This window comes from Ahaetulla prasina, chromosome 2 (genome assembly GCF_028640845.1).
Source record: "Ahaetulla prasina isolate Xishuangbanna chromosome 2, ASM2864084v1, whole genome shotgun sequence".
Taxonomy (NCBI): Eukaryota; Metazoa; Chordata; class Lepidosauria; order Squamata; family Colubridae; genus Ahaetulla; species Ahaetulla prasina.
The window spans coordinates 14,304,600-14,328,756 of NC_080540.1; the positions used below are offsets into that span (position 1 = coordinate 14,304,600).

Sequence of the window (24,157 nt, forward strand, 5' to 3'; positions counted from 1 at the left end):
CTCTCCTCTCCCTCCCTTCCTCTCCCCACCCCTCCTTTCCTCTCCTCCCCTCCCTCTCCTCCTCTCCTCCTTTCCTCCCTCTCCCTTTCCTCTCCCTCCTCTCCTTCCCTTCTCTCCTCTTCCTCCTCCCCTCCTCCCTCTCCTCCTCTCCTCCTCTCCCTTCTTTCTCTCCTTCCTTCCTCCTTTCTCCTTCCTTCCCTTCTCCTCTCCTCCCTCTCCCCTGCCCTGCCCTCCTCCCTTCCCTCTCCCTCTCCCTCTCCCCTCTTCTCTCCTCTCCCCTCCTCCCTTCCTTCCCCTCCCTCTCCTCTCCCTCCCCTCCTCTCTCCTCTCCCTCCTTTCCTCCCTCTCCTCTTCCTCCTCCCCTCCTCTCCCTTCCCTTCTCTCTCCTCTTCCTCCTCCCCTCCCTCTCCTCTTCTCCTCTCCTCCTCTCCCCTTCTCTCTCCCTCCTTCCTTCCTTCCTCTCCTCCTCCTCCTTCCTTCCTCTCTCCTCTCCTTCCCTCTCTCCTCTCCTCCCCTCCTCTCCTCTCCTCCCCTCCTTCCTTCCTTCCTCTCCTCTCCTCCTCTCCTTCCCTTCTCCTCTCTTCCTCCTCCCCTCCTCTCCTCTTCTCCCTCTCCTCTCCCCCTTCTTTTCTCTCCCTTCCCTTCCCCTCCTTTCTCCTTCCTTCCCCTTCTCTCCTCTCCTCCCCTCTCCCCCTGCCCTGCCCTCCTCACCTTCCCTCTCCTCTCCCCAGAGGCGGATGTCAGCGGACATGAACCCGTCCTTGGTGAGCTGGCTCACCACCATGATGAGCATGCGCCTGCAAGTCATCCTGGAGCACATGCCAGTCACAGAGGAGCAGATCTTGCAATATGTCCGCAGGGTGGGCGACCTCCCACAGGTGAGGGACGTGGGGGAATCCATGGGAGGAAAGAGCAGGGGGGAAAAAGCAAATTCCTAGGAGCTTTGGGGACTGGCAGCCATGGCCAAAGAGGGTAAGGCACGGGGCACAGAGGTGGCTACTCGGACGAGTCTTTCCGCAATCTTTGCACTGGAATTGGCCTAAGAACTTCAGCTGTGCTAGTAGAAGGAGCTGGTAGGGCTTCGTTTTGGTGGAGGTTGGAGTGGAGAATGCCTAGAAATGTTTTTTGCTGATGGGACCAGCCCTTGTGGAATAGTCACTTGTTGGAGGTTCCTCAGTTTCCAACACTTGAGTTGTGAGCCAGTTGTTTGCTGAGATACAGATTCCCCTTGCACATATGTGCTAGCCGTTCCCAACTCTAGGGGCTGGTGCTCATCTCCGTTTCAAAGCTAAAGAGCCAGTGCTGTCCAAAGATGTCTCCGTGGCCATGTGGCTGGCATGACTCAACGCCAAAGGCGCACGGAACACTGTTACCTTCCCACCCTATGGTCCCTATTTTTCTACTTGCATTTTTTAACGTGCTTTTGAACTGCTAGGGTGGCAGAAGCTGGGACAAGTCACGGGAGCTCACCCCGTTACGCAGCACTAGGGATTCGAACTGCTGAACTGCCGACCTTTCGATCGACAAGCTCAGCGTCTTAGCCACTGAGCCACCTTGCTGAGATATAGGCAGCTATAAAAATCAATCAATCAATCAAAAAGACCTTCCATAAAAAGTTTAAAACAGCTTTTCCAGGATTTTTTTTTTTTTTGGTGAGGGGCGTCTGCCCTGTATTGATTGGGATATTTTAACCTAGTTATAAGATTTATTATGATTTTGTTTGCTTTTATTGTGAACTTACCCAGGTTCTTGTGATGAGATACAAATCCAATCAATCAGTAAGTAAGCAAGCCAGAGCCTTGTGATAATGGAACATGGGTGCTGAGGTGTGGTTAGGCAGTTGTCCATAAAATCCTGAGAAAATTTGGAGGGCGTCATTGTTATGGTGACTATTGGAAAAGGATAAAAGAACAAACCCGGAAAAGGGAGAGATTTGAAGGAGCTTCATAAGGATAAAGAAATGTTAACTTTTCTGTGTGCTTATAACTTTGCTAATGAAAATATCTGAAAACCAAGCAGTAAAGGTCAAGTTATTTTAAAAATGACCTAAATAAAGATCACAGGTGAATTAAAAACAAAAACAAAAAAACCCTGAAGGACAGCTTTCTGAAATAAAGGACAGTCCTTTATAATAAAAGGACACAAGATCACTGTCATCATAGCATCTCTTTTACCTATTTTTTTTTTAAATAATAACATTCAACTTTTTTTTTTTTTTTTTTGCAACTACACCCATTGGAAACTGGTTTAAAGTTCAGGATGGTCCTACAGCAGGGATATCAAACTCAATTTCATTGATGGCCAGTTCAGGGTTGTTTTTGACCTCGGAGGTGGGCGTGGCTGGGGTGGGTGAGTGTGGCCGGGGAGGGGCACTGGCAGAGGCACCGCAGACCGGTCCTTCGCTGTTTCCAGGTCGGCCCCGTGGGCCAGAGTTTGACAACCCTGTCCTATAGCATAGTAGCGCTTTGCCTCTAAGAAGCTGGCTGCGAGCAGAGCAGGGTCCAGAAGAGGAAGATGGCAGGGAAAGGCCCAGAGTGCAGTGCAAGGACTTTGATAATCTTCTTTTTCCTTGCACCTTCTCAGCCTGCTCCCGAAGAGCCCATGGACGTCCAGGTTGCAGAACAGGCTCCAGAGACCATGCAGGTATGGAATGGGAGGGGCTTTTTAGCACGCTTCCGGGCTGTCTGTGCGACGGATTTGTTTCTTGCACAAGAAACACGAGAGCTTGGAAACAGTAGGTGAGGATTAGCATCTGTTGAGACCTTCAGAGGTTTTTTTTTTCAAATGTGAGGTGCATTACGATCGGGGATCCTTGCTGTGAGGTGCTTGTCAGAGTTTAGGCAGCGTAACTAGTAGTATGAGATAAACCCAGGAGCTATAACACAGCACACAGCACACAGAGCCTTTTAGTGTAACAGTGGTTTTATCTACAGTGAAATATTTACAAACATACGTGGTTAAATACCTTTACAGCTACTGACACACGGAGCAATAATACACACGACTAGAGAACAAGAAGTAGAATGCACGAGGAAAAGGCTTGAAGAGAAGGAACACCCTCTAATGCAGTGGTTCTCAACCTTTATAGTGCTGCGACCCCTTTAATACAATTCCCCACGATGTGGCAACCCCAACCATAAAATTATTTTCATTTTGAATTTATCGCGCCTGAAGCCGTATTGGCTAACGATCTGAACTGCTTGCGATTGTCTTGAGGACGGAGGCATTAAAGCGGAGACTCCTCCCCTATTAAGTTTATGGCGCCTGAAGCCAGATTAGGCTAGCGATTGGGAGTGATTGCAGCTGGCTTGAGAGGGAGACATCAGAGCAAAGATTTCTTGTCCCGACCCACAGGTTGAGAACCGCTGCTCTAATGGCTTCCTTTACATAGCAGCTTCTGACCCATCTTCTTGGAGTGGCAGTAACTCTGCTGCCTTCATTCTATTGCATCAGCTTCCGGCTGCCTTCCGCTTACAGCTTCCCATCAGCTTACAGCTATTAACTCTTCATAGCCTGACAGTGCTGCTTCTACAGTGCAGACAGTAGAATGAGTAGAAACAAAGGCAAGCTGTTTTCAGAGGGCGGGCACCACAATGACTGAGAAAAGCCCGCTTGCTGGGTCTCTCCAGATGACATTATTTAATCAGAACATGCAACCGTGTCAGACTGCGAGATGGGTAGAAGCTACAGGGAGTCCTCATTTACCCACCGCTCGTTTTTGCGACCGCTCAAAGTTGCAATGGCACTGAACCAAGTGGAAGTTGCGACCGGTCCTTGGCGTTCCAGTGACTCCAGAAAAACCAGTGAAGAAACCAGCAGGGAAAATTGCAAGCTTCTCTCCCTTGCAACAGTCCATAGATCTTGCGGTCATGTGACATTACACTTTACAATCGGATTGTGTAGTAGGGGCAATCACAGTCCCCATCACCAAGGACTACCAATACAGGGGGATAGGGCTTTGTAGTTGATAATTAGCGCCTTGAATTGCACCCAGAAATCCACTGTCAGGCTGTGCAGCTTAGAAAACAGAGGTATCCCCACTGCAAGTGCCACCGCATTGTGGGAGAGCTGCAGCTCCTGAATAGACTTCAAGGCAAGCCTCAAGTAGACCATGTTGAAACAGCTGAGTCTGGCTCTTGTGAGGTTCTTCTGTGCATCCCTGTTTTTTTCTCTTTTGCAGCGAGAGACTGCGGCCTCCCCAGCCCCAGCCACGACAGCTGAGGAAGCCATGCCCCAGCAGCGAGGGGAGCCGGAACGGGAGGAATTGCAGCAGGGGGAGCCCCCCGCCCCCGATGTGGAGCCCTGGGCTGCTGCTGTGCCCCCTGTGAGTTCCCTTGGATGGGAAAATGGGCGAGGGAGGGAGGGGGGGGTCCCTATCTAGTGCAGAGCACATTGCGGGGGTGAGAGATCTTTGGTGCTCTTTAAGTTTGCTTGTTTTCTCGGCTAACACTGCCGACCGCCAAACAGTTTGGCAGTTCCAATCTCACCGGGCTCAAGGTTGACTGAGCCTTCCATCTTTCCGAGGTCGGTAAAATGAAGACCCAGATTGTTGGGGGACAATAGGCGGACTCCGTAAACCGCTTAGAGCAGCAGCAGTCCCCAAACTTTCCAGCTTCATGGCTGGCCTGCTGGCGGGGGAAGGAGCATGTGAGTGGCAGCTACACGTGTGCACGAGCGCAGCTTCATTTGTGCGAGCAGTGTGTGCGCCCTCCACTGATGCGAACGGAGGTTTGTGTGCAAGCAGAGGGCGCTTGTGCTTGTGTACGGTGCTCCAGTTGTGTGAGTGGAGGGCACTTTTGAAGCTGGACTCTTTCTCCCACAGCTGATTTCCAACAGACCGTGGCTTGGTCAGTGAGCTGTGGCCTGGGGATTTGGGACCCCTGGCTTAGAGAGGGCACAGTGAAGCGATATATACCGTGTTTCCCTGAAAATAAGACCCAGTCATATATATATATTTTGCCTCCAAAAGGGGCACCAGGTCTTATTTTGGGGGGATGTCTTACCCGCTTACCTTAGGACCAGTGGTCTCCAACCTTAGCAACTTTAAGCCTGGAGGACTTCAACTCCCAGAATTCCCCAGCCAGCTAAGCTGGCTGGGGAATTCTGAGAGTTGAAGTCCACCAGGCTTAAAGTTGCCAAGGTTGGAGACCCCTGCTTAGGACCACTGCAGCCAGGCCATGCGCCAACATCTGTTGCGCCGCTGCTTGACGCTGTGTAGCTTGTGGTGCCGGTGCCGCTGCTCACAGCTAGAGGCCATGTGGCACATTGCGCTGGTGCCACCACTTGCAGCAGGAGGTCCTGTGGGGTGTTGTGCCGTTATGGGTACAAGCCTTGGCACTGGTGTGATGTGCCATGTGTCCAACTGTGAGCGGCCGCGGAAGAAATTGGGCAGCGGTGTGACAGGTGTCGGGGTGTGGGAGGCCCAGCTGCGGCAGTCCTACGGTAAGCCGGTGCGGGGCGGATGAGGCAGCTCCACCCCACTATCCCGCCCTAGCTTGATTTTTACGCATGCGCCTCACACCCCACCTCACACAACCAGATGGCAGGACAGAGTGGGCGGGGTCTTCACCAGGGCTTATTTTTTGAGATAGGTCTTATATTAGGAGCACATGTAAAAATCAACCTAGGGCTTACCATATTTTTTGGAGTATAAGACGCACCTCTCCCCCCCCCCCCAAAAAAGAGGATGAAAATCTGGGTGCGTCTTATACTCTGAATGTAGCCCCTCCCAGCTTCTCAAATGGATGTTTCAGAGGCTGAAAAAAGCATCAGAAACAAAGCTTCTGAAAAGAAGCCCCCAAACAGAGCTTCAGAGGCTTTTTTTTCTGAAGCTGTTTCGGAGGCTTTCCGAGGCATAAAAAAAAGTTTTTTCTGAAATGGAGTTTCAGAAGTTTCAGAGGCAGAAAAAAAAGCTAAAAAAAGGCAAGGCACAGACCTCACAACCAATGAACCTGTTGCTAAAATTCACTTCTGGGAACAGCTGATTGGGGCCCCCGATCCATCTGCCAATCAGCTTTTTTCTTATTTTCCTCCCCAAAAACTAAGGTGCATCTTGTACGCCGAAAAACCTGGTGTTTTTGGGGAAACACAGTATGCCTAAGTGCTCTTGCTGACATCATCACCGAGATGCTAGCACTGATGATGTTACCTAGCTGGGTAATGAAACGTCTGGAAGGAAACAATCCAGCTCAAAGAGCATCAAGAACCCCTCAGCTTTTTTTTGGTTTTGTTTACATTTATACCCCGCCCTTCTCCGAAGACTCAGGGCGGCTTACAATGTATAAGGCAATAGTCTCATTCTATTTGTATATTTTTTACAAAGTCAACTTATTGCCCCCCCAACAATCTAGGTCCTCATTTTACCTACCTTATAAAGGGTGGAAGGCTGAGTCAACCTTGGGCCGGGCTCGAACCTGCAGTAATTGCAGGCTCTGTGTTCTAATAACAGGCTTCTCTACTGCCTGAGCTATCCCGGCCCCCTCTAGCTGAACCCTGAGCTAGAAATATTCTCCTTGATTGGTACATTGTGGGGGATGCTGACCTGTTCCCGAAACCTTTGCTCTCCCCTTCTCCTCTGCCAGGAATGGGTGCCCATCATCCGGGAGGACATCCAGAGCCAGCGCAAGCTCAAGCAACAGCCACCCCTCAGTGATGCTTACCTGAGCGGTATGCCAGCTAAGCGACGCAAGGTGAGACGGGCCCTCTTGGAGGGGTGGGCGAGGACACTCATTTGCCTGGAGTCTTAAAAAAAAAAATTGGAGGGTTTTAAGAAGAAATTGGACAACTATTTTCTCTAAAATCTGTACAGGTGGAGTCCTTGACTTACAACAGTTCATTTTGTGACCGTTCACAAAGCGGTCATAGTGGTCACTATTTTTTCATACTTATGACTGTTTGCAGCATCCCCCCACGGTCACGTGATCAAGATTCAGCCGCTTGGCAACGGAGTCCTATTTATCGCAGCTGCAGTGTCTCCCAGGAGTCATGCGGTCACCTTTTGTGACCTGACAGTCGGTGGGGAAGACAGATTCATTTAACAACAATGATACTGACTTAAGAACTGCAGTGATTCGCTTAACAACCGTGGCAAGAAAGGTTGTAAAATGGAACAAAAACTCACTTCGCAACAGAAATTTGGGGCTCAATTGTGATTGCAGGTCAAGGGCTACCTGTGTAGGGTTTTCTTCTTGAGCAGGGGTTGGCTTAGAAGACCTACAAAGTCCCTTCCAACTTTGTTACAGGAAGTCCTTGATTTACGACCACAGCTGAGCCCAGAACTTTCTCACTTAGCAGTATAAATTTTGGGCTCAGTTGTTGCCATAAATCAGACTCCTGTATTGTCTTTTGTTGGAAGCTTATATATCTATATCATCTATATAATCTATCTATCTCTATCTCATATCTATCACCTATATATCTATCTCATATCTACCTACCTACCTACCTACCTATCATCTCTCACCTCTCTCTCTCTCTATATATATATGTATTTATATTCTCTCTCTCTCTCTCTCTCACCTCTCTATATGTGTATATGTATTTATATCATCTATCATCTACCTACCTACCTACCTGGACCCAGCTATTTTGGGAAATTATCATCCAGTCTCCAACCTTCGCTTTGTGGCGAAGGTTGTAGAGAGTGTGGTTGCATGGCAGCTTCCCCAGTACCTGGATGAAGCTGTCTATCTAGAGCCGTTCCAGTCTGGCTTCCGGTCCGGACATAGTACGGAGACAGCTTTGGTCGCGTTGGTAGATGACCTCTGGAGGGCCAGGGATAGGGGTTGTTCCTCTGCCCTGGTCCTCTCAGCAGCTTTCGATACCATCGACCATGGTATCTTGCTGCACCGGTTGGGGAGTTTGGGAGTGGGAGGCACCGTTTATCGGTGGTTCTCCTCCTATCTCTCCGACCGGTCGCAGACGGTGTTGACGGGGGCAGAGGTCGACCGCGAGGCGCCTTACTTGTGGGGTGCCTCAGGGGTCGATTCTCTCACCCCTCCTGTTCAACATCTACATGAAGCCGCTGGGTAAGGTCATTAGTGGTTTCGAGGTGAGTTACCATCTGTACGCTGACGATACGCAGCTGTACTTCTCCACCCCGGACCACCCCAACGAAGCGGTTGAAGTGCTGTCCCGGTGTCTGGAAGCTGTACGGGTCTGGATGGGGAGAAACAGACTCAAGCTCAATCCCTCCAAGACGGAGTGGCTGTGGATGCCGGCACCCCAGTACAGTCAGCTGCGGCCGCGGCTGACTGTGGGGGGCGAGTTATTGGCCCCAATGGAAAGGGTGCGCAACTTGGGTGTCCTCTTGGATGGGCGGCTGTCGTTTGACGATCATTTGGCGGCCGTCTCCAAGAGGTCTTTTTACCAAGTCCGCTTGGTTCGCCAGTTGCGCCCCTTCCTTGACCGGGATGCCTTATGCACGGTCACTCATGCTTTGGTCACTTCCCGTTTGGATTATTGCAATGCTCTCTACATGGGGCTGCCCTTGAAGTGCACCCGGAGGCTGCAGCTAGTCCAGAATGCAGCTGCGCAGGTAATAGTGGGAGTGCAGTGCAAACTGCGCAGGTTTGCTCCCATGTAACACCAATCCTGCGCAATTTGCACTGGCTTCCTGTGATCTTTCGGGTGTGCTTTAAGATTTTGGTTACCACCTTTAAAGCGCTCCATGGCTTAGGGCCCGGGTACTTACGGGACCGCCTGCTGTTACCCTATGCCTCCCACCGACCCGTACGCTCACACAGAGAGGGCCTTCTCAGGGTGCCATCCGCCAGACAATGTCGGCTGGCGGCCCCCAGGGGTAGGGCCTTCTCTGTTGGAGCTCCTACGCTTTGGAATGAACTTTCCCCTGGTTTACGTCAAGTGCCTGATCTTCGGACTTTTCGCCGTGAGCTGAAAACACATCTATTTATTCAAGTGGGACTGGCTTAGAAGTTTTACTAATTTTAATTGGGGTTATTTATATTTTAGTATTTTAAACTGTTTTAAATTCTGGCCATTCTGTAATATGTTTTGTTTTAGTTTTGTTTTAAAGTGTATATTGTTGATTTTTATTTGGCTGTACACCGCCCTGAGTCCTTCGGGAGAAGGGTGGTATAAAAATCGAATAAAATAAAATAAAATAAATAAATAAATAAATACCTAACTAATTATAATCTCTAACCTCTCTCTATATATGTATATATGTATTTATATTATCTATCTATCTATCTATCTATCTATCTATCTATCTATCTATCTATCTATCTATCTATCTATCTATCTATCTATCTATCTATCTATCTATCTATCTATCACCTCTCTATAGGTATACATGTATTGATATCTATCTATCTATCTATCTATCTATCTATCTATCTATCTATCTATCTATCTATCTATCTATCTATCTATCTATCTATCTATCTATCTATCTATCTATGGCTAATGCTTACATGTTTTTAAAAAACCTTTGCAGACAATGCAGGGTGACGGCCCCCCGTTGCTCCTGTCAGAGGCCGTCAACAAAGCTGCCAGGGTGGTCGGAGTAAAACCTTTGACAAGCGCTGAGAGCCTGAACCGAGACCTGGCTGATCCAGCGTTGCAAGATGGCTACCAGCAGCAGGTGGGATGTGTTCCTTGACTGTGGGACAGAGGGTGCAATGTCAGGGACCCAGAGCTGTTTTCTTACCAGGAAGGGATAATTGCCGTGAAGAGCTGTGGGGTGGCGACGCTGGTTAGAATGCGGTATTGCAGGCAGACTCTGCCCACTGCCAGGAGTTCGATCCTGACTGGCTCAAGGTTGACTCAGCCTTCCATCCTTCCGAGGTCGGTAAAATGAGGACCTGGATTGTTGGGGGAGCAAGAGGCTGGCCTGTTTTTCGCCCTCCCCAGGCTCCAGAGCAGGGGTCTCCAACCTTGGTCCCTTTAAGACTTGTGGACCTCAACTCCCAGAGTCCCTCAGCCAGCAAAGCTGAGGGACTCTGGGAGTTGAAGTCCACAAAGGAAAGGGGCCGTAATAGCTCAGGCTGGTAAGAAGCCTGTTACTAGAACACAGCAGCCTGCAATTACTGCAGGTTCAAGCCCGGCCCAAGGTTGACTCAGCCTTCCATCCTTTATAAGGTAGGTAAAATGAGGACACAGATTGTTGGGGGGGCAATAAGTTGACTTTGTAAAAATATACAAATAGAATGAGACTATTGCCTTATACACTGTAAGCCGCCCTGAGTCTTCGGAGAAGGGCGGGATATAAATGTAAATAAAAAAAATAAAAAATAAAAAAAACCAAGTCTTAAAGAGACCAAGGTTGGAGACCCCTGCTCCGGAGGCTTTCTAAGAGCCTGGGGAGGGCGAAAATGGGCCTTCCCACTCCCACCCCACATCCCCCAGAGGCCTTCTGGAGGTTGGGAATGGCCCGTTGCTGACTTTTGAGCTCGGAAGGCCCGAAAATCAAATGTGCAGGCCAGAGCTGAGCTAGGGCAACGCTTGCGTGCCGACCGATATGGCTCCGCGTGCCATAGGTTCGCCATCACGGCCATCATCCCTTGCGGGGTGGAGTCTGGGCAACTGAATGGAGCTAGCAGAGTGTTTTAATGGCCGGATGTTCTTTCCGTCGCCAATGCAGAGTTTTGTTCAGCAGATATATTCTCATTGTGCCCAGAGAGAGAAATATCTTAAGTGGCTGTTGCTAATGGATGCTCTTGCTTTCTTTCCGCCTTTTTCCAGTTGAAATCTGATCTGCAGGAGAGACTTCAGTCCGATCCCAGTTTCACTCCTCAGCGCTTCCCCAGTGCCCAGCAGGCCTTCGTGGCTGAAGACTCCTAAGAGAGGCCGGCTGGAAGCGCCCGAGGCCTGATCATCAAGGCCGGCCTCACTGTCCACATGCGCGTGATGCAGACACCCCACTCCTTTCTCAGGCCAAATATTTAAATTCCATTTATTTTCCCCCATGGTTGCAGTGACTTTTCTCCCCCCCCCTCCCCGTGGAGTGTCCAAGCTGCTGCCAAAATCAATAAATAAAAACCAAGTCTTAAAGAGACCAAGGTTGGAGACCCCTGCTCCGGAGGCTTTCTAAGAGCCTGGGGAGGGCGAAAATGGGCCTTCCCACTCCCACCCCACATCCCCCAGAGGCCTTCTGGAGGTTGGGAATGGCCCGTTGCTGACTTTTGAGCTCGGAAGGCCCGAAAATCAAATGTGCAGGCCAGAGCTGAGCTAGGCAACGCTATGCGTGCCGACGATATGGCTCCGCGTGCCATAGGTTCGCCATCACGGCCATCATCCCTTGCGGGGTGGAGTCTGGGCAACTGAATGGAGCTAGCAGAGTGTTTTAATGGCCGGATGTTCTTTCCGTCGCCAATGCAGAGTTTTGTTCAGCAGATATATTCTCATTGTGCCCAGAGAGAGAAATATCTTAAGTGGCTGTTGCTAATGGATGCTCTTGCTTGCTTCCCGCCTTTTTCCAGTTGAAATCCGATCTGCAGGAGAGACTTCAGTCCGATCCCAGTTTCACTCCTCAGCGCTTCCCCAGTGCCCAGCAGGCCTTCGTGGCTGAAGACTCCTAAGAGAGGCCGGCTGGAAGCGCCCGAGGCCTGATCATCAAGGCCGGCCTCACTGTCCACATGCGCGTGATGCAGACACCCCGCTCCTTTCTCAGGCCAAATATTTAAATTCCATTTATTTTCCCCCATGGTTGCAGTGACTTTTCTCCCCCCCCCTCCCCGTGGAGTGTCCAAGCTGCTGCCAAAATCAATAAATAAAAACCACATGTCCAAGATTCAGTTGCGTGTTTTTTTCTCCCACCCATCCCCCTCACAATCAATTGTGGCTTTCACACTTTGTAGCACCTTTGCCTTGAGTTATTTTTTGCCAAGCGGGTTCACACAGCCAGCCTTTCCTTGGGAAGGCTTAAAAGAAGCACAACGGGTTTCAGCATTAAAACCACATGCAAGGTGCCTCAGAGCAGTGGTGAAATCCAAATGATTTTACTACCGGTTCTGTGGGTGTGGCTTGGTGGGCGTGATGTGGCTTGGGCATGGCAGAAGAAGGATACTGCAAAATCCCCATTCCCTCCCCACTCCAGGGGGAAGGTTATTGTAAAATCCCCATTCTCACCCCACTCTGGGACCAGCCAGAGATGGTATTTGCTGGTTTTCCAAACTACTCAAAATTTCCGCTACCGGTTTTCCAGAACCTGCTGGATTTCACCGCTGCCTCAGAGGTGCTTTTTCAAAAGGCAAACTAACTGGACTATTATTTTATTTGGGGAATTTATATTGCAGCCTAGTCGCCCATAGCAACTGAAGACGGCTTACAGAATATAAAATTGCATATATAACACAGTAAAACTAATAAAAGAAGAGTCATATAACCCAGTGATTCCCAAACTGTGAGCCGCGGCTCCCCAGGGAGCCGCGCCACCGCCACAAGGGAGCCGCGAAGAAGCAGCGTCCGCTCCACACGCGGTGCCGCGAGATCCCAGACGCACAAAGCCAGACACGGCCGCAGCAACCGGGACTCGCACACCGCAACTCGGGACAACTCAAAGCTGGACCCTCAGTCAGCACCCACAGGGCAGCCCACAGCAGGCAGGAACCCGCCGCACGCCGACGACGGACCAAAGGAGAAGCGCGAGCTCCGGCCCCGCCCGCCCGCCTGAACCACAGCGCCCGCCCAGACCCGCCGCCTGACGAAGCAACGGCGCACCTCCCCTCCAGTCTGCCCGCGACGCCACTGGCCTCCCAGACCACCCGACACGCTGCCCAACACGGCCGCGGCCACCACGCTCGACGGGATCGGGAAAGAGGCTGCAGAAAATAGCAAAACCACCCGTTAGTTCCTCCCAGGTGAGCCAGGCTGAGGCGAGAACAGCCACCTCCTCCACAAGGCGGAGACCCGAGGGAACAAGGGGATCGCGAGGCCAAACTCCGAGACCTAAGCAGGGACCCCCACGCCTGGGAAAGTTCCACAGAGGCCGCTCCCATCAAAGGAGACGGCGCGTCCATCAGCAAAACATGAGTATGCCAAACACTTTGTAGAAACAGACTTTTTGATTAAACTCACATACCTATGTGATATCTTTGAAAAGTTGAATGTGTTGAATCTCTCTTTACAAGGAGGCAATATGCACATTTTAAAGTTAACAGAAAAGATTTCAGCTTTCAGAAAAAAATTCAGAAAAAAAGACAAAAATTTAAAAAAAAATCGGATGTACCTATTAAGGGAGCCGCGGAAAAAATCCGAAGTGTTATGGGAGCCGCAAACCGAAAAAGATTGGGAACCTCTGGTATAACAAATTAATAAGATCACCCCCCTACCCTGGCGACAGCACCTCACAAGACCCATTTAATGGGCTCCATCCTGCTCTGGGTTCCCCAGGCCCGCTGGCAGAACCAGGTTTTCGGCGCCTTCCAGAAGAGTGTTAAGAGTGGGGGCCACTCTAATCTCTAGGGGGGAATGATGTTCCTGTTCTGACCTAGGCTCCCTGAGAAAGCTTAAATCACACACTTAGAACCAAAAAACCCTCTTTTATTTAAATGGCTGTGAATTCTGGTCATTCACAGCCCGTAATAATTCACAAACATTCTGTGAAGAGTCCAACAGATGTCTGCCACAGTCTTTCAAGGTAATGCTTATGACAGCAAAGGTATTGTAGCAATGTTGTTTTCCTACAAAGAGCCCAAGAGCCATTGCTGCTCTTTTAAGCCTTATAGGAGAGGCCAATCATCTCCTGGCCTTATTTCCGAGTCATCCTTTTTGCTTTAGCTGCTCTTGCCTTCTGGCAGCTCTTTGCATGCGTGCACTAGGAAGAGGCTCCTGTTCCTCTGCCTCTCTGCTGTCAGCCTCTGGAGGCTCCAGAGTCCGTGCATCGCTCCTCGATGGCCCTGGCCCTATCTCTACCTCCGACACAGAGCCCTCGTCTGGGCCTTCCCCTGGCTCCAGGACTGGCCCATTGTCCTCCCCAGCCTCCTCACTGACTCCGCTGCCAGCTCCAGAAGCAGCTTTCACACTCAAGTGGAGAGGGGAATGTTTTCAGACACTGAATTTATTAAGAAACTGGTTATACGGATGGATTTGGGGCTATGTTTTTACTGCAGTTGATCTGCAAAACTGTTGAAACTTAGAACTTTTGAGGTTGTTGGGGCTTGCTGAACTTGGGTTATTTTCTTGCAGACATTTCCTTACCCATCTCTATAACAGCATCACTGCTTGGTGAGGTTTGCTTGGTTTATCTAGACATGACTTGTCCCATCAATGTTGGTGGGAGTGTTATTAGTTCCTTGATTAGGCTGCTGTTGTTTGCATGGAGAACACCTTTCTCCAGCTCAACAGCAAGTAGCTGTAGGTGCTTGGGACTGCCCATCACCTTGTGGCTTGACTACTGATTGCAAATTTGGTTTTAGGTGCGATTCAAAGTGCTGGTCACTGCCTACAAAACCCTCATGGAGCCTGACTTTAGAGGGACCACCCATCTCCCATTGTATCGGCCCAGTTTTACCTGGCAGGGTTGGTATGCCCTGGGTTCCATTGATTGAATGCTGTATTTTTTGGAGTATAAGATGCACTTTTTTCCCCTCTAAAGAGGGTGGAAATGTTGGTGCAGCTTATACACCTTGTAAAGCCATTTTTGGCCTCCCAAAGCCCAAAAAATAGGGCATGCAGAGGCTTTGGGTGGCCCGCGGAGTGCTCCTGTGGGCTGGGGAGGGCAAAAACGTTTTTTTTCTTGCATACTGCTTCAAAATCTTGATGTGTCTTATACACCAGTGCGACTTAATAGTCCGAAAAACATGGTAATTTCATCTTTTGGATCACAAAGTACATTGTGTCGCACCATTTGCCCTCTGGAATGAAATACCCTCTCACTAGTGGTGGGTTTCAAAATTTTTTACTACCAGTTCTGTGGGTGTGGCTTGATGGCATGGTACAGCTTGGTGGGCGTGGCAGGGGAAGGATACTGCAAAATCTCCATTTCCTCCTGATCAGCTGGGATTTGAGAGGCAGAGAATAGATGGGGGTGGGGCCATTCAGAATTTTTACTACCGGTTCTCTGAACTACTCAAAATTTCTGCTACCGGTTCTCCAGAACTGGTCAGAACCTGCTGAAACCCATGTCTGCCTCTCGCCCACCTACCCAAGATTCAGACAGCTTCCAATCTACTTCGATTTTGAAGGGCTGTGAAGATGTAGCTCTTTACCCAAGCTTTCCTCTTCCCAACCAGATTGCTTTCTCTGCCACGTCTGTACTTACGTTGACATTTTAAAAACATTTTGAACTTGCAAACTGCAGATTTTTCTGGGACTTGGGTGTCGCGTGCTTTTATAATATAAAATTGAACTACGGTAATTAAATATAAAGAAGGCCAAATTGATGGCACTGGGTAGAGCAACCAGACTTGGACTTGACAGAGAAGACACTGAAGCGGGCGAAAGGTTCTGCCTTTTAGAATCAACTGTCAACAACAGAAGAAATATGGGAAGGTCGTACTAGTCTTGGAAAAAATATATTCAAGTGCTTTCGATGCATCTGTACCTTTTCCGTGTGACACTCTAAGGAAGAAAAAAACTGGCATTTGAATTTGAAGAAACCAAGTAGAATGAATTTGGGAACAGATCATTCCGGGAAAAAAATCTATGTGGTCGATGGCACAATTCAGTAACATGACTACTTTCTATGGTGGATAAGTTGCAGGCCAGCAGCTTATGATCAGTTAGTCCAAGAAAAAAAAAAATTTTCTATTGCTAGTCAATCATCCGTAGTCATCTTCTCTCCCTTCCCAGAGAGCTGCTGTGGACCAGAATGGAGGAAAATGCCGTTCAACACCCTACCCTAAGATTCTTCAGCTTCTTGGATAGATCTTAACACTTAAGTTGTGATGTTTCTGCCCTACTTGTTCTAATGCATCTTCGCAATTTTATGGAACAAGTGGCTTACAGAGCCGTGGTGGCTCAGTGATTAGAATGCGGTATTGCAGGCTAACTCTGCTCACTGCCAGAAGTTTGATCCTGGCTGGTTCAAGGTTGACTCAGCCTTCCATCCTCCTTTTGAGGTTGGTAAAATTAAGACCCAGATTGTTGGAGACAATAGGCTGATTCTGTAAACCAGGGGTCTCCACCCTTGGCAACTTTAAGACTTGTGGACTTCTTGCTGGCTGAGGAATTCTGGGGGTTGAAGTCCACTAGTCTTAAAGTTGCCAAGGGTGGCGATCCCTGCTGTAAACCACTCGAGAGAGGGCTGTAAAGCCCCATGTAAGTCTAATTGCTATGTGCTAATCGCTACTCTAATCCTGCTAAGACTACTTCTCAATTTACTTCATGTCAGGTTGATTTCAGGCAATACTATGAGTAAACAGTGCAGGTCATTTTCACGCAGAACTTTAACCAGAGGTATTCTCCATGGATTTTACAATGAAATCAAGGCCTTATCAGTAAACATTAACGACAGGGGGAACTCAACAGATTGATCTTTTTATTTTATTGGTTTTTTTTAAACAACTTTTTTTTTTGGTTTTATTTATTAAACAAACCAGCTCGACCACCTTTTAAAAACTCAACGCTTCCTATTTCAAACTCAGGGGAGCAGACAGACAGGAGAGGAGGCAGGCTCCCAGGCACGCCTCCCCCTACTCCCATAAATAGAAGAGGGGAGAGGCCAGACCTCACATGTTCATATTTATATATATTTACACTCCACACTTTAGAGCAGCTCCCCACCCCCCCTTCGGATCAAGAGGCAACGCAGCCCCTCCCAGAAAAAATATAAACTCAGGTGAAACCAAAGGAAATAAGCAAAAATACATTCAGCTGGGAGCCTCCCCAAATCCTGATCCTTGCCCCCCCAAATTACACTCCGAGTATCCCACTAAGAGTCTAAACACCCCTAACAGAGGGGACAAATTCAGTGTGCCCCCTCCCCACATAAACAGAAAAGGAGTTAAGGAGACACCCCCATCTTTAGGATACATCAACCTAGAGGAGGGATGAGCCCCAGCAAAGAGCCCTTCCGCTCCCCCACCAAAAAAATCATTTTGAGGAGAGGATGTCAAAACCAAATCCAAAGGGGAGGGAGAAGTATTCTGGGCTAGTGGTGTCCGGAGAGATTGGGGTCTTGCTTGTCGGTGTGGGAACGGGTGTCCGGCTCAAGGCGGCGGACAGGAGCTCCATCCCGGGGTTGAGGTGCCCGTTCCCAGCAGCGGGGGTTCCACCGAAGGACGTCTGACTGCGAGGGCAAGAAGAAGAGCGGAAGGAAAAGAGGAGGAGGAGGAGGAGGTTAAAGGTAAGATTGGTCTGGCCTGCCATCTCATCCGTTGTCTGTACTTAGTTCGCCCCAGAAGCCAGCCTCACCTGCTGGTAGACCTCAAAACGCTGGGCACGAAAGAGGCCGCCGTAGCCAGACCCGGGAGATTTGAGCCTGGCGCTGAAGCCTCCAGAGAAAGGCCTGCGGGAGAAGAGAAAAAGGCTCCGCCTAAGAAAGGGACCCCAGGCAGCCTTTGACCTGGGCTCTCGGGGCTATCAGGATGCGGTTCTAAGGAAAAGCAATTCAACCTGGCTGTGTTTCTCCTCTCCAGAGAATTTTGTAGTTTTTTTTTTTTACATCCTGTTTCTCTTTCTAAACAGAAAATCCTGAAAGCCGTGATTTTCTGTAAAGAACAGATTTATATTCTGCTCTTCAAAAAAAAAAAAAAAATCTCTCTACAGGAAGCAAAAGCATTATCGATATTTTAATAGCAATGCCTTGAAACCCTCTTTGGAATTCTTCATTTGTAAAATTTGACTTACTGTGAAACTTCAAGAAGCTCCCAACAGCTTATAGGTAATCCTTGCCTTACAACTATTTGCTTAGTGACTCTTCCAAAGTTACAGCAACACTGAAAAATGTGACTTATGACCGTTTTCCACATTTACAACCTTTGGAGCAGCCTCATGGTCACGTTATCAAAATTCAGATGCTTGGCAACTGGTTCATATTTATGACCGCTGTGTCCCAAGGTCATGTGATCCCCTTTCGGGACCTTTGGACAAGCAAAGTCAATGGGGAAGCCAGATTCACTTAACAATCGGGTTACTAACTTATCAACTGAAGTGAGTCACTTAACGGTGGCAGGAAAGGTCATAAAATGGGGCAAAACTCACTTAACAAATGTCTCCCTTAACAAGAGAAATTTTGGGCTCAATTGTGGTCGTAAATCAAGGACTACTGGTACTAGATTATCCCTCCACAAATTAGGCTTCCCTAGTTTGTGAGATACATGGAGGCTGTCAAAGGGGCTGTGTCCAGGAAAACCCTTTTTCCACATGCTCTGTGTTTTTCTAGATAAGTTTCCTTAAAATAGGTAAATGACAAAAGGAAACGCTGCAATGAAAACACTTCCTTTAACATCATCTTTTTATTTTTATTTTTTACAATAAGGCCTCCAAAGTCCTACAGACATTCTTCATGGTAAAAGCGGTGGGAGGAAGCGCCTGGCTGAGGAATTATGGGAGATGAAGTCCACACCCTTTTAAAATTGCCCAGGGTTGAGAAACATGGAGGTATTGAGAAACAAGGACGTAAACTAATGGAAGAAACATTCCTCCCCACTGGCAGGAACCCCTTTTTTCAATCCATTTCAAAACAAGGAGCTTTACATGTGAACTGAGATCCCCCCACCCTCCCTGGCAACCGCTGTGCTACACCCAGGTATAAATCAAGGGAAAAGCTCAAATGACAAGAAGTCGCAGTGACACCTCTTCCTTTAGAACCGCTAGAAATTCTCCTTTTCCACCTAATCACCCCCCATGTTTCAGGGATATGACACAGGAATTCAATACATTTTCAAAACTTCATCCAGCTGGACGAACAAGTAAGATTTCACAGCCTTGGAAATATAAACTTCAACCACAGATCATTTCACCCTACAGAGAGTACTTGCCTGTTCCCAGAAGGGGGTCGGGCACCCACAGACCCCAGACCATTGAGTTTCCGGTAATCTGGCATGGGTTTCATTTCCAGAGCGTGAAGCTGAAGAAAACAAGCCTTGTTAGGATCCGGGTGTTGGAGGCTTCCCTCCCTCCCTCCCAGCAGGCTCCATTTTCCCAACCCTTCTTTACCTCGTTGCGTCCCACTCCGCCGGGGGGAAAGGCTCGGATGGCCGGAGACACCAGTCGCCCAGCCAGTTGTCCCGGGGGGCGGAGTGCCTGGGCAGCCACAGGAACCAGAGGCATTGGAGGAGGGGGTGGCGGGGGTGGGGCAGAGGCAGCTGGGGGTGCTTGTTGCAAAGAGCCAAAGTTCACCACCGGTGGTAACTGGGGCGACTCCACCACTGGCAAGAGCACCTGGGGCAGAAGCAGAAAGAAGAGAGTGGCAGATGCTGTATTCACAACCTTCCCGGGAAGAGACTGGGGAGGGTCAGGAAAGCAAGCTCACCCTCACCTGTTGGGCAGGTCCTGTGGCTGTCAGGAAATTGCTCTGGTTGCCTTGGCCCAGTGTGGCTGGGTAGAACTCAGAAGGGGAGGCGAGTTCCTGACGCACCTGTGGAGGAAGGTAGGGAAGGTCAGGGAGCACCTGGTCCTTGGATGGCGACGGCACAGAAAAAAACTGGATATACCCTTTCGGGGTGGTGCCCGGGCAGAACCCAAACTGGGTGTGGGGGAGTTCTGGTCTGGTGGGACCATAATCTGCGTTACAAATATGATGGGCTGGTGGGCAAGAACAGGTGCACAGGTAGTTTCCTAGTAAGATTTTGATTGCTTATTTAATATCCTATCACTATCACCAAGTGTTATATCTTATGATTCATGTTGAATGTATTTATGACGACTATGATCGTGGTTTATCACTTATATCTTTTATGTACACTGACAGCTTACGCACCGAAGACAAATTCCTTGTGTGTCCAATCACACTTGGCCAATAAAGAATTCTGTTCTCTATTTTTTTATTACAACCGTTCAAGTTACGACGCCACTGAAAAAAGTGATTTAGGACCATTTTTCACACTTAACGTAACATAATAACAGAGTTGGAAGGGACCTTGGAGGTCTTCTAGTCCAACCCCCCCCTGCTCTTACAACACTTATTGCGGCATCCCCATTACATTCAGATGGTTATTATTATTTTTATTATTATTATTTATTTGATTTTTATACCGCCCTTCTCCCGAAGGACTCAGGGCGGTGTACAGGCAAGATAAAACCAGCAATACAATACAGGTTAAAATACAATTTAAAAAACTTATTTAAATTAGCCTGGAGATTAAAATTTGCCGTACTAAAAAACCCCATTTAAAAATTAATAAATTTAACATTAAGATTCCAATTTAAGCCAGCCCCGCGCGGATAAAAAGATGTGTCTTCAGTTCGCGACGGAATGTCCGAAGGTCAGGTATTTGGCGTAAACCCGGGGGAAGCTCGTTCCAGAGTGTGGGAGCCCCCACAGAGAAGGCCCTTCCCCTGGGGGCCGCCAGCCGACATTGTTTGGCGGACGGCACCCTGAGAAGTCCCTCTCTATGGGAGCGTACGGGTCGGTGGGAGGCGTGTGGTAACAGCAGGCGGTCCCGTAAGTACCCAGGTCCTAAGCCAGTTAGTTAGTTAGTTAGTTAGTTAGTTAGTTGACAACTAACTCACATTTATGACAGTTGCAATGTCATATGACGCATTCTGACAAGCGAAGTCACTTAATTCACTTAACCAGGTTACTAATTTAACAACTGCAGTGACTCACTTAACACATGTGGGCAAGAAAAGCTGTAAAATGGGACAAAACTCATTCAACGAATTTCTCACTTGGCAACATAAATTTTGGGCTCAACTGCGGTTGTAAGTTGAGGACTACCTGTAATTCACAAGGATAGATAAAAAAATGGCTTCAAGTTTCAGGAAACTGAATCCGGTTGGAATCAGGGGAAAAAAGAAGGAACTGAGAGAGAGACTTGTGCATTACAGAAAATGGGGAGAGTTGACGGAATAGAGACTTTTTACACCATGCAATAAAAATCAGGCCAATTCCCTTACATGGACCAAAACATCCATACATAGACTACTTGAAGGTGAATATTTCAGGTGTGTTAAGACTTTATGCATGGAAACTTTGCACATCTTCAGTAAAAAAAAAAACGAGGCACGTATTTTTCAGAGGATTTAATTCCTTTTTTGTTTTGTTGTGCTGCTTGGTCTCTATTACCAATTGTTTTTGAAAAGGTATGGAGAGGCCGACGGGAGACATGATATGAATCTCAATGCAGCTGTCAAAAACTTGGCAAGGAATCTTCTCAGCCAGTGAAGGAAAAAACTCTTCCTCTGGTAAGCCGTGGCAATATGCTGATAAGAAGTAGTGATCACCCCAATGTCCTTGTACCAAGACGGGCACCGTTTGGGTGAGCAAGCAGGCAAATCAGGTTTAAAATGCCACATTGCATCTCCTGTGTCACGCGCCTATTGATCTAGTCACCAAAAACAAGCCTCTGCTGATATTGCCCCCCCCAGAGACTGCTTTAGTAGCACAATCTGGCACGCAAAGGGTTCAAAATCAGAAAAAACTTGAGTTTTTGTCAGCATGAGTGTCTTTGCAGTTGGAAAAGCTTCCCCCCCTGCCTCCCCCCGCATGCAGACCGGAAATTTTGTTTGCTGGATTTTTTTGCTCAACTGCAGGACTGGAAAGCAAATCAATTTCACACCAGAGCTATAAAGGAGGGGTGGCTCTTTCAAATGTTGATTCCTGCTCCGTTGCCACATTATCCGAGTGCTTTTCTGTAAAGCTGCCCAGATTCTTTGGGGTTAGGAAGCATGTAAGTGGACTAAATGGATAGATAAAACCAAGTTCAGATCAAGAAGCTGCCTTTGTAGACCCTGTTATTTGAACAGCATTGCATCACTGAGAAAGCGCTGGCCAAAATGCACCTCTAACTCAAAAGTCTGCTTTGATAGGTACATGTTTGGTTTCAGGAGGGCTACTCTGCCCCAATCTGGCTCTCCTTTGGAATTCCAGTTCTCTCTTCCTTCAAGTAATTTCACCTGCTCTTCCATGTTCCCTGCCCATTACTGACAGCCCTCAACTTACAACCATTTGTTAGCTAGAAACTTTTGTTTGAGGTAGGGTAGCGACTTACAGTGACAAGATGTGGAAGTCACCCTAAGTGACTTACACTCAGTCCTTGCAGTTACAATCACAGCACAAGTGTTTTATGACCTGAGTGCTTGGCAACTGTCCTGCGTTTCTGGCGGTTGCGGTGTTCTGCGGTCACATGATCGCCATTCGCAACCTTCCCAGCCAGCTTCTGACAAGAAAAGCCAAAGGGGAAGCTAGTAGGGAAGACTGCAAGTGCTGGTCATATTGCTGTCTTGCTTAAAGACCCTAGCAAAACGATTGTAAAATCGGGTGTAGTCACACACAATGCCTCACTTAACAACACATTTCCCCAGTCCCTATGGTTGTCATTAAGTGGAGGGCGCCTCATCGTCTCGCATTACTCCTCCAGTACCTGAAGCAAGGCCTGTTCAGGAGCCAATTGGCTTCCACAGAAGGCTGAGCTGTAGATGAAGGAGGGAGGCGGTGCCTGGTACAGCAAGCCCGTAGCCGGAAGTTTGGGCAGGTCGGCTGCCTGCAGAGCTGCTATTTCCACATACTGTCCTTTCAAGGCCATCCCCGAGAGCAAGGCTGAACTCGGAAGCACTGCGCCCGCTGCCGTCTGAGCTGGAGAAGCAGGGGCCGGGCTGGGCTGGAGGTACAGATGCTGGGACCTAGGGAGCAAGAATCTGTCTCAGACAGCGCGAACAGCTGCGTTTGGGACCTGACCCTCCGGGTGGGTCCCAAACAAGGCGGGATCTTTGCTCCATCTCCCAACCACGACCAACCTATCGTCCGCTCCCCCACCGGCCTTGTTACCTGTATGAGTGAACAGAGGGGGTGTTCGGACGGTAGTTGCTGCCACCACTTGCGCTGTGGAGCTGAGACTCGAGCTGGGCGTTGGGGACCTACGGACAGAGAGGATGAATAAAACGCCATCAGAGGAGAAGGACGCAGGAGGCCAACAGCAGCCACATCCCCAGCCCACCCCGAGCAGCATGCGTCATATTTTAACTGGTCTGTGCCCAGTGCACAATCCCCACTTTCTGTTCCAGGAAAGCATCTCCCTCTTCCGCCTCCCACCTGCCAAGATGGCTACCTGGTTCCCATAAAACAGCTCCGGGTACAGCCGTGGCCCCTGGCCCCTCTCACCTGCGGAGAGAAACACCATCAGGCGCTAATCTGCTTTCGAGCCACTCAAAGAGTCCCGTCCGTCCGTCCGTCCGTCCCCAAAACCAACCAAATCCCCTTCCCTACCTGAGAACATGGGAGCGTCTGCTGGGAAACCATGCAAACAGGAAGAGGCGGCGGCAGCTGGAGCTCCCGGGAAAGATCGGGGCTCGAAGGAACGACTGGGAGGCATCTCGGGGGATGCCCTGTGGCAGGGAGGGGCTGGGGGAAGCAGCTCCCACTCTCGGGGAGCAGAGGCCAGCTGTGGAGAGAGCAGACGGAGAAGCTGTTGGGAGGCAGAGGGTCACGGTCTAATTCTCCAATTCCCTCTCACCCAAACCAACTGAACCTAGTTTATTCCATCGCTACGTATGCTGACTCAAACACAAACCTTTAGCAATCTAATTCAAGCTACACATCAAGGGAGCAAGCTGCTTGCAAGTCCCGTGGAGCTGCTCTGCCTCTGACTGCAGCATAGGCTGCTACCCCACTTACCCCTCCGGTGGGTCCCAAACAAGCGGATCTTTGCTCCATCTCCCAACCACGACCAACCTATCGTCCGCTCCCCCACCGGCCTTGTTACCTGTATGAGTGAACAGAGGGGGTGTTCGGACGGTAGTTGCTGCCACCACTTGCGCTGTGGAGCTGAGACTCGAGCTGGGCGTTGGGGACCTACGGACAGAGAGGATGAATAAAACGCCATCAGAGGACAAGGACGCAGGAGGCCAACAGCAGCCACATCCCCAGCCCACCCCGAGCAGCATGCGTCATTTTAACTGGTCTGTGCCCAGTGCACAATCCCCACTTTCTGTTCCAGGAAAGCATCTCCCTCTTCCGCCTCCCACCTGCCAAGATGGCTACCTGGTTCCCATAAAACAGCTCCGGGTACAGCCGTGGCCCCTGGCCCCTCTCACCTGCGGAGAGAAACACCATCAGGCGCTAATCTGCTTTCGAGCCACTCAAAGAGTCCCG

General features: G+C 49.2%; 2 protein-coding genes across 10 annotated transcripts in view; one reads left to right on the top strand and one right to left on the bottom strand.

The window, feature by feature from the left end:
- The window catches only part of BAG6 (BAG cochaperone 6), a 45,331-nt gene extending 33,579 nt beyond the window's left edge, over positions 1-11,752 (top strand). For 2 of the 3 annotated variants that reach the window (XM_058168689.1, XM_058168692.1), the window contains exons 20-25: positions 732-878; positions 2,584-2,643; positions 4,181-4,324; positions 6,582-6,689; positions 9,458-9,604; positions 10,705-10,998. In XM_058168689.1, the coding sequence (XP_058024672.1) occupies positions 732-878; positions 2,584-2,643; positions 4,181-4,324; positions 6,582-6,689; positions 9,458-9,604; positions 10,705-10,803 (705 nt within the window). In that variant the 3' untranslated portion in view covers positions 10,804-10,998. Of the gene's footprint in view, positions 1-731; positions 879-2,583; positions 2,644-4,180; positions 4,325-6,581; positions 6,690-9,457; positions 9,605-10,704; positions 10,999-11,441 lie in introns of those variants that run through there. The other variant, XM_058168691.1, reaches the window with a different exon arrangement.
- A 4,675-nt stretch (positions 11,753-16,427) lies between these two features.
- Positions 16,428-24,157, bottom strand: part of PRRC2A (proline rich coiled-coil 2A) — a 52,741-nt gene continuing 45,011 nt past the window's right edge. For 4 of the 7 annotated variants that reach the window (XM_058168594.1, XM_058168591.1, XM_058168590.1 and 1 more), the window contains 9 exons: positions 23,273-23,447; positions 23,115-23,167; positions 22,835-22,923; positions 22,431-22,689; positions 19,379-19,483; positions 19,063-19,287; positions 18,885-18,973; positions 17,317-17,410; positions 16,428-17,191 (listed from right to left, as the gene is read on the bottom strand). In XM_058168594.1, coding sequence (XP_058024577.1) covers positions 17,054-17,191; positions 17,317-17,410; positions 18,885-18,973; positions 19,063-19,287; positions 19,379-19,483; positions 22,431-22,689; positions 22,835-22,923; positions 23,115-23,167; positions 23,273-23,447 — 1,227 coding nt within the window. In that variant the 3' untranslated portion in view covers positions 16,428-17,053. Of the gene's footprint in view, positions 17,192-17,316; positions 17,411-18,884; positions 18,974-19,062; positions 19,288-19,378; positions 19,484-22,430; positions 22,690-22,834; positions 22,924-23,114; positions 23,168-23,272; positions 23,448-23,755; positions 23,858-24,046; positions 24,100-24,157 lie in introns of those variants that run through there. The other 3 variants (XM_058168596.1, XM_058168597.1, XM_058168592.1) reach the window with 2 other exon arrangements.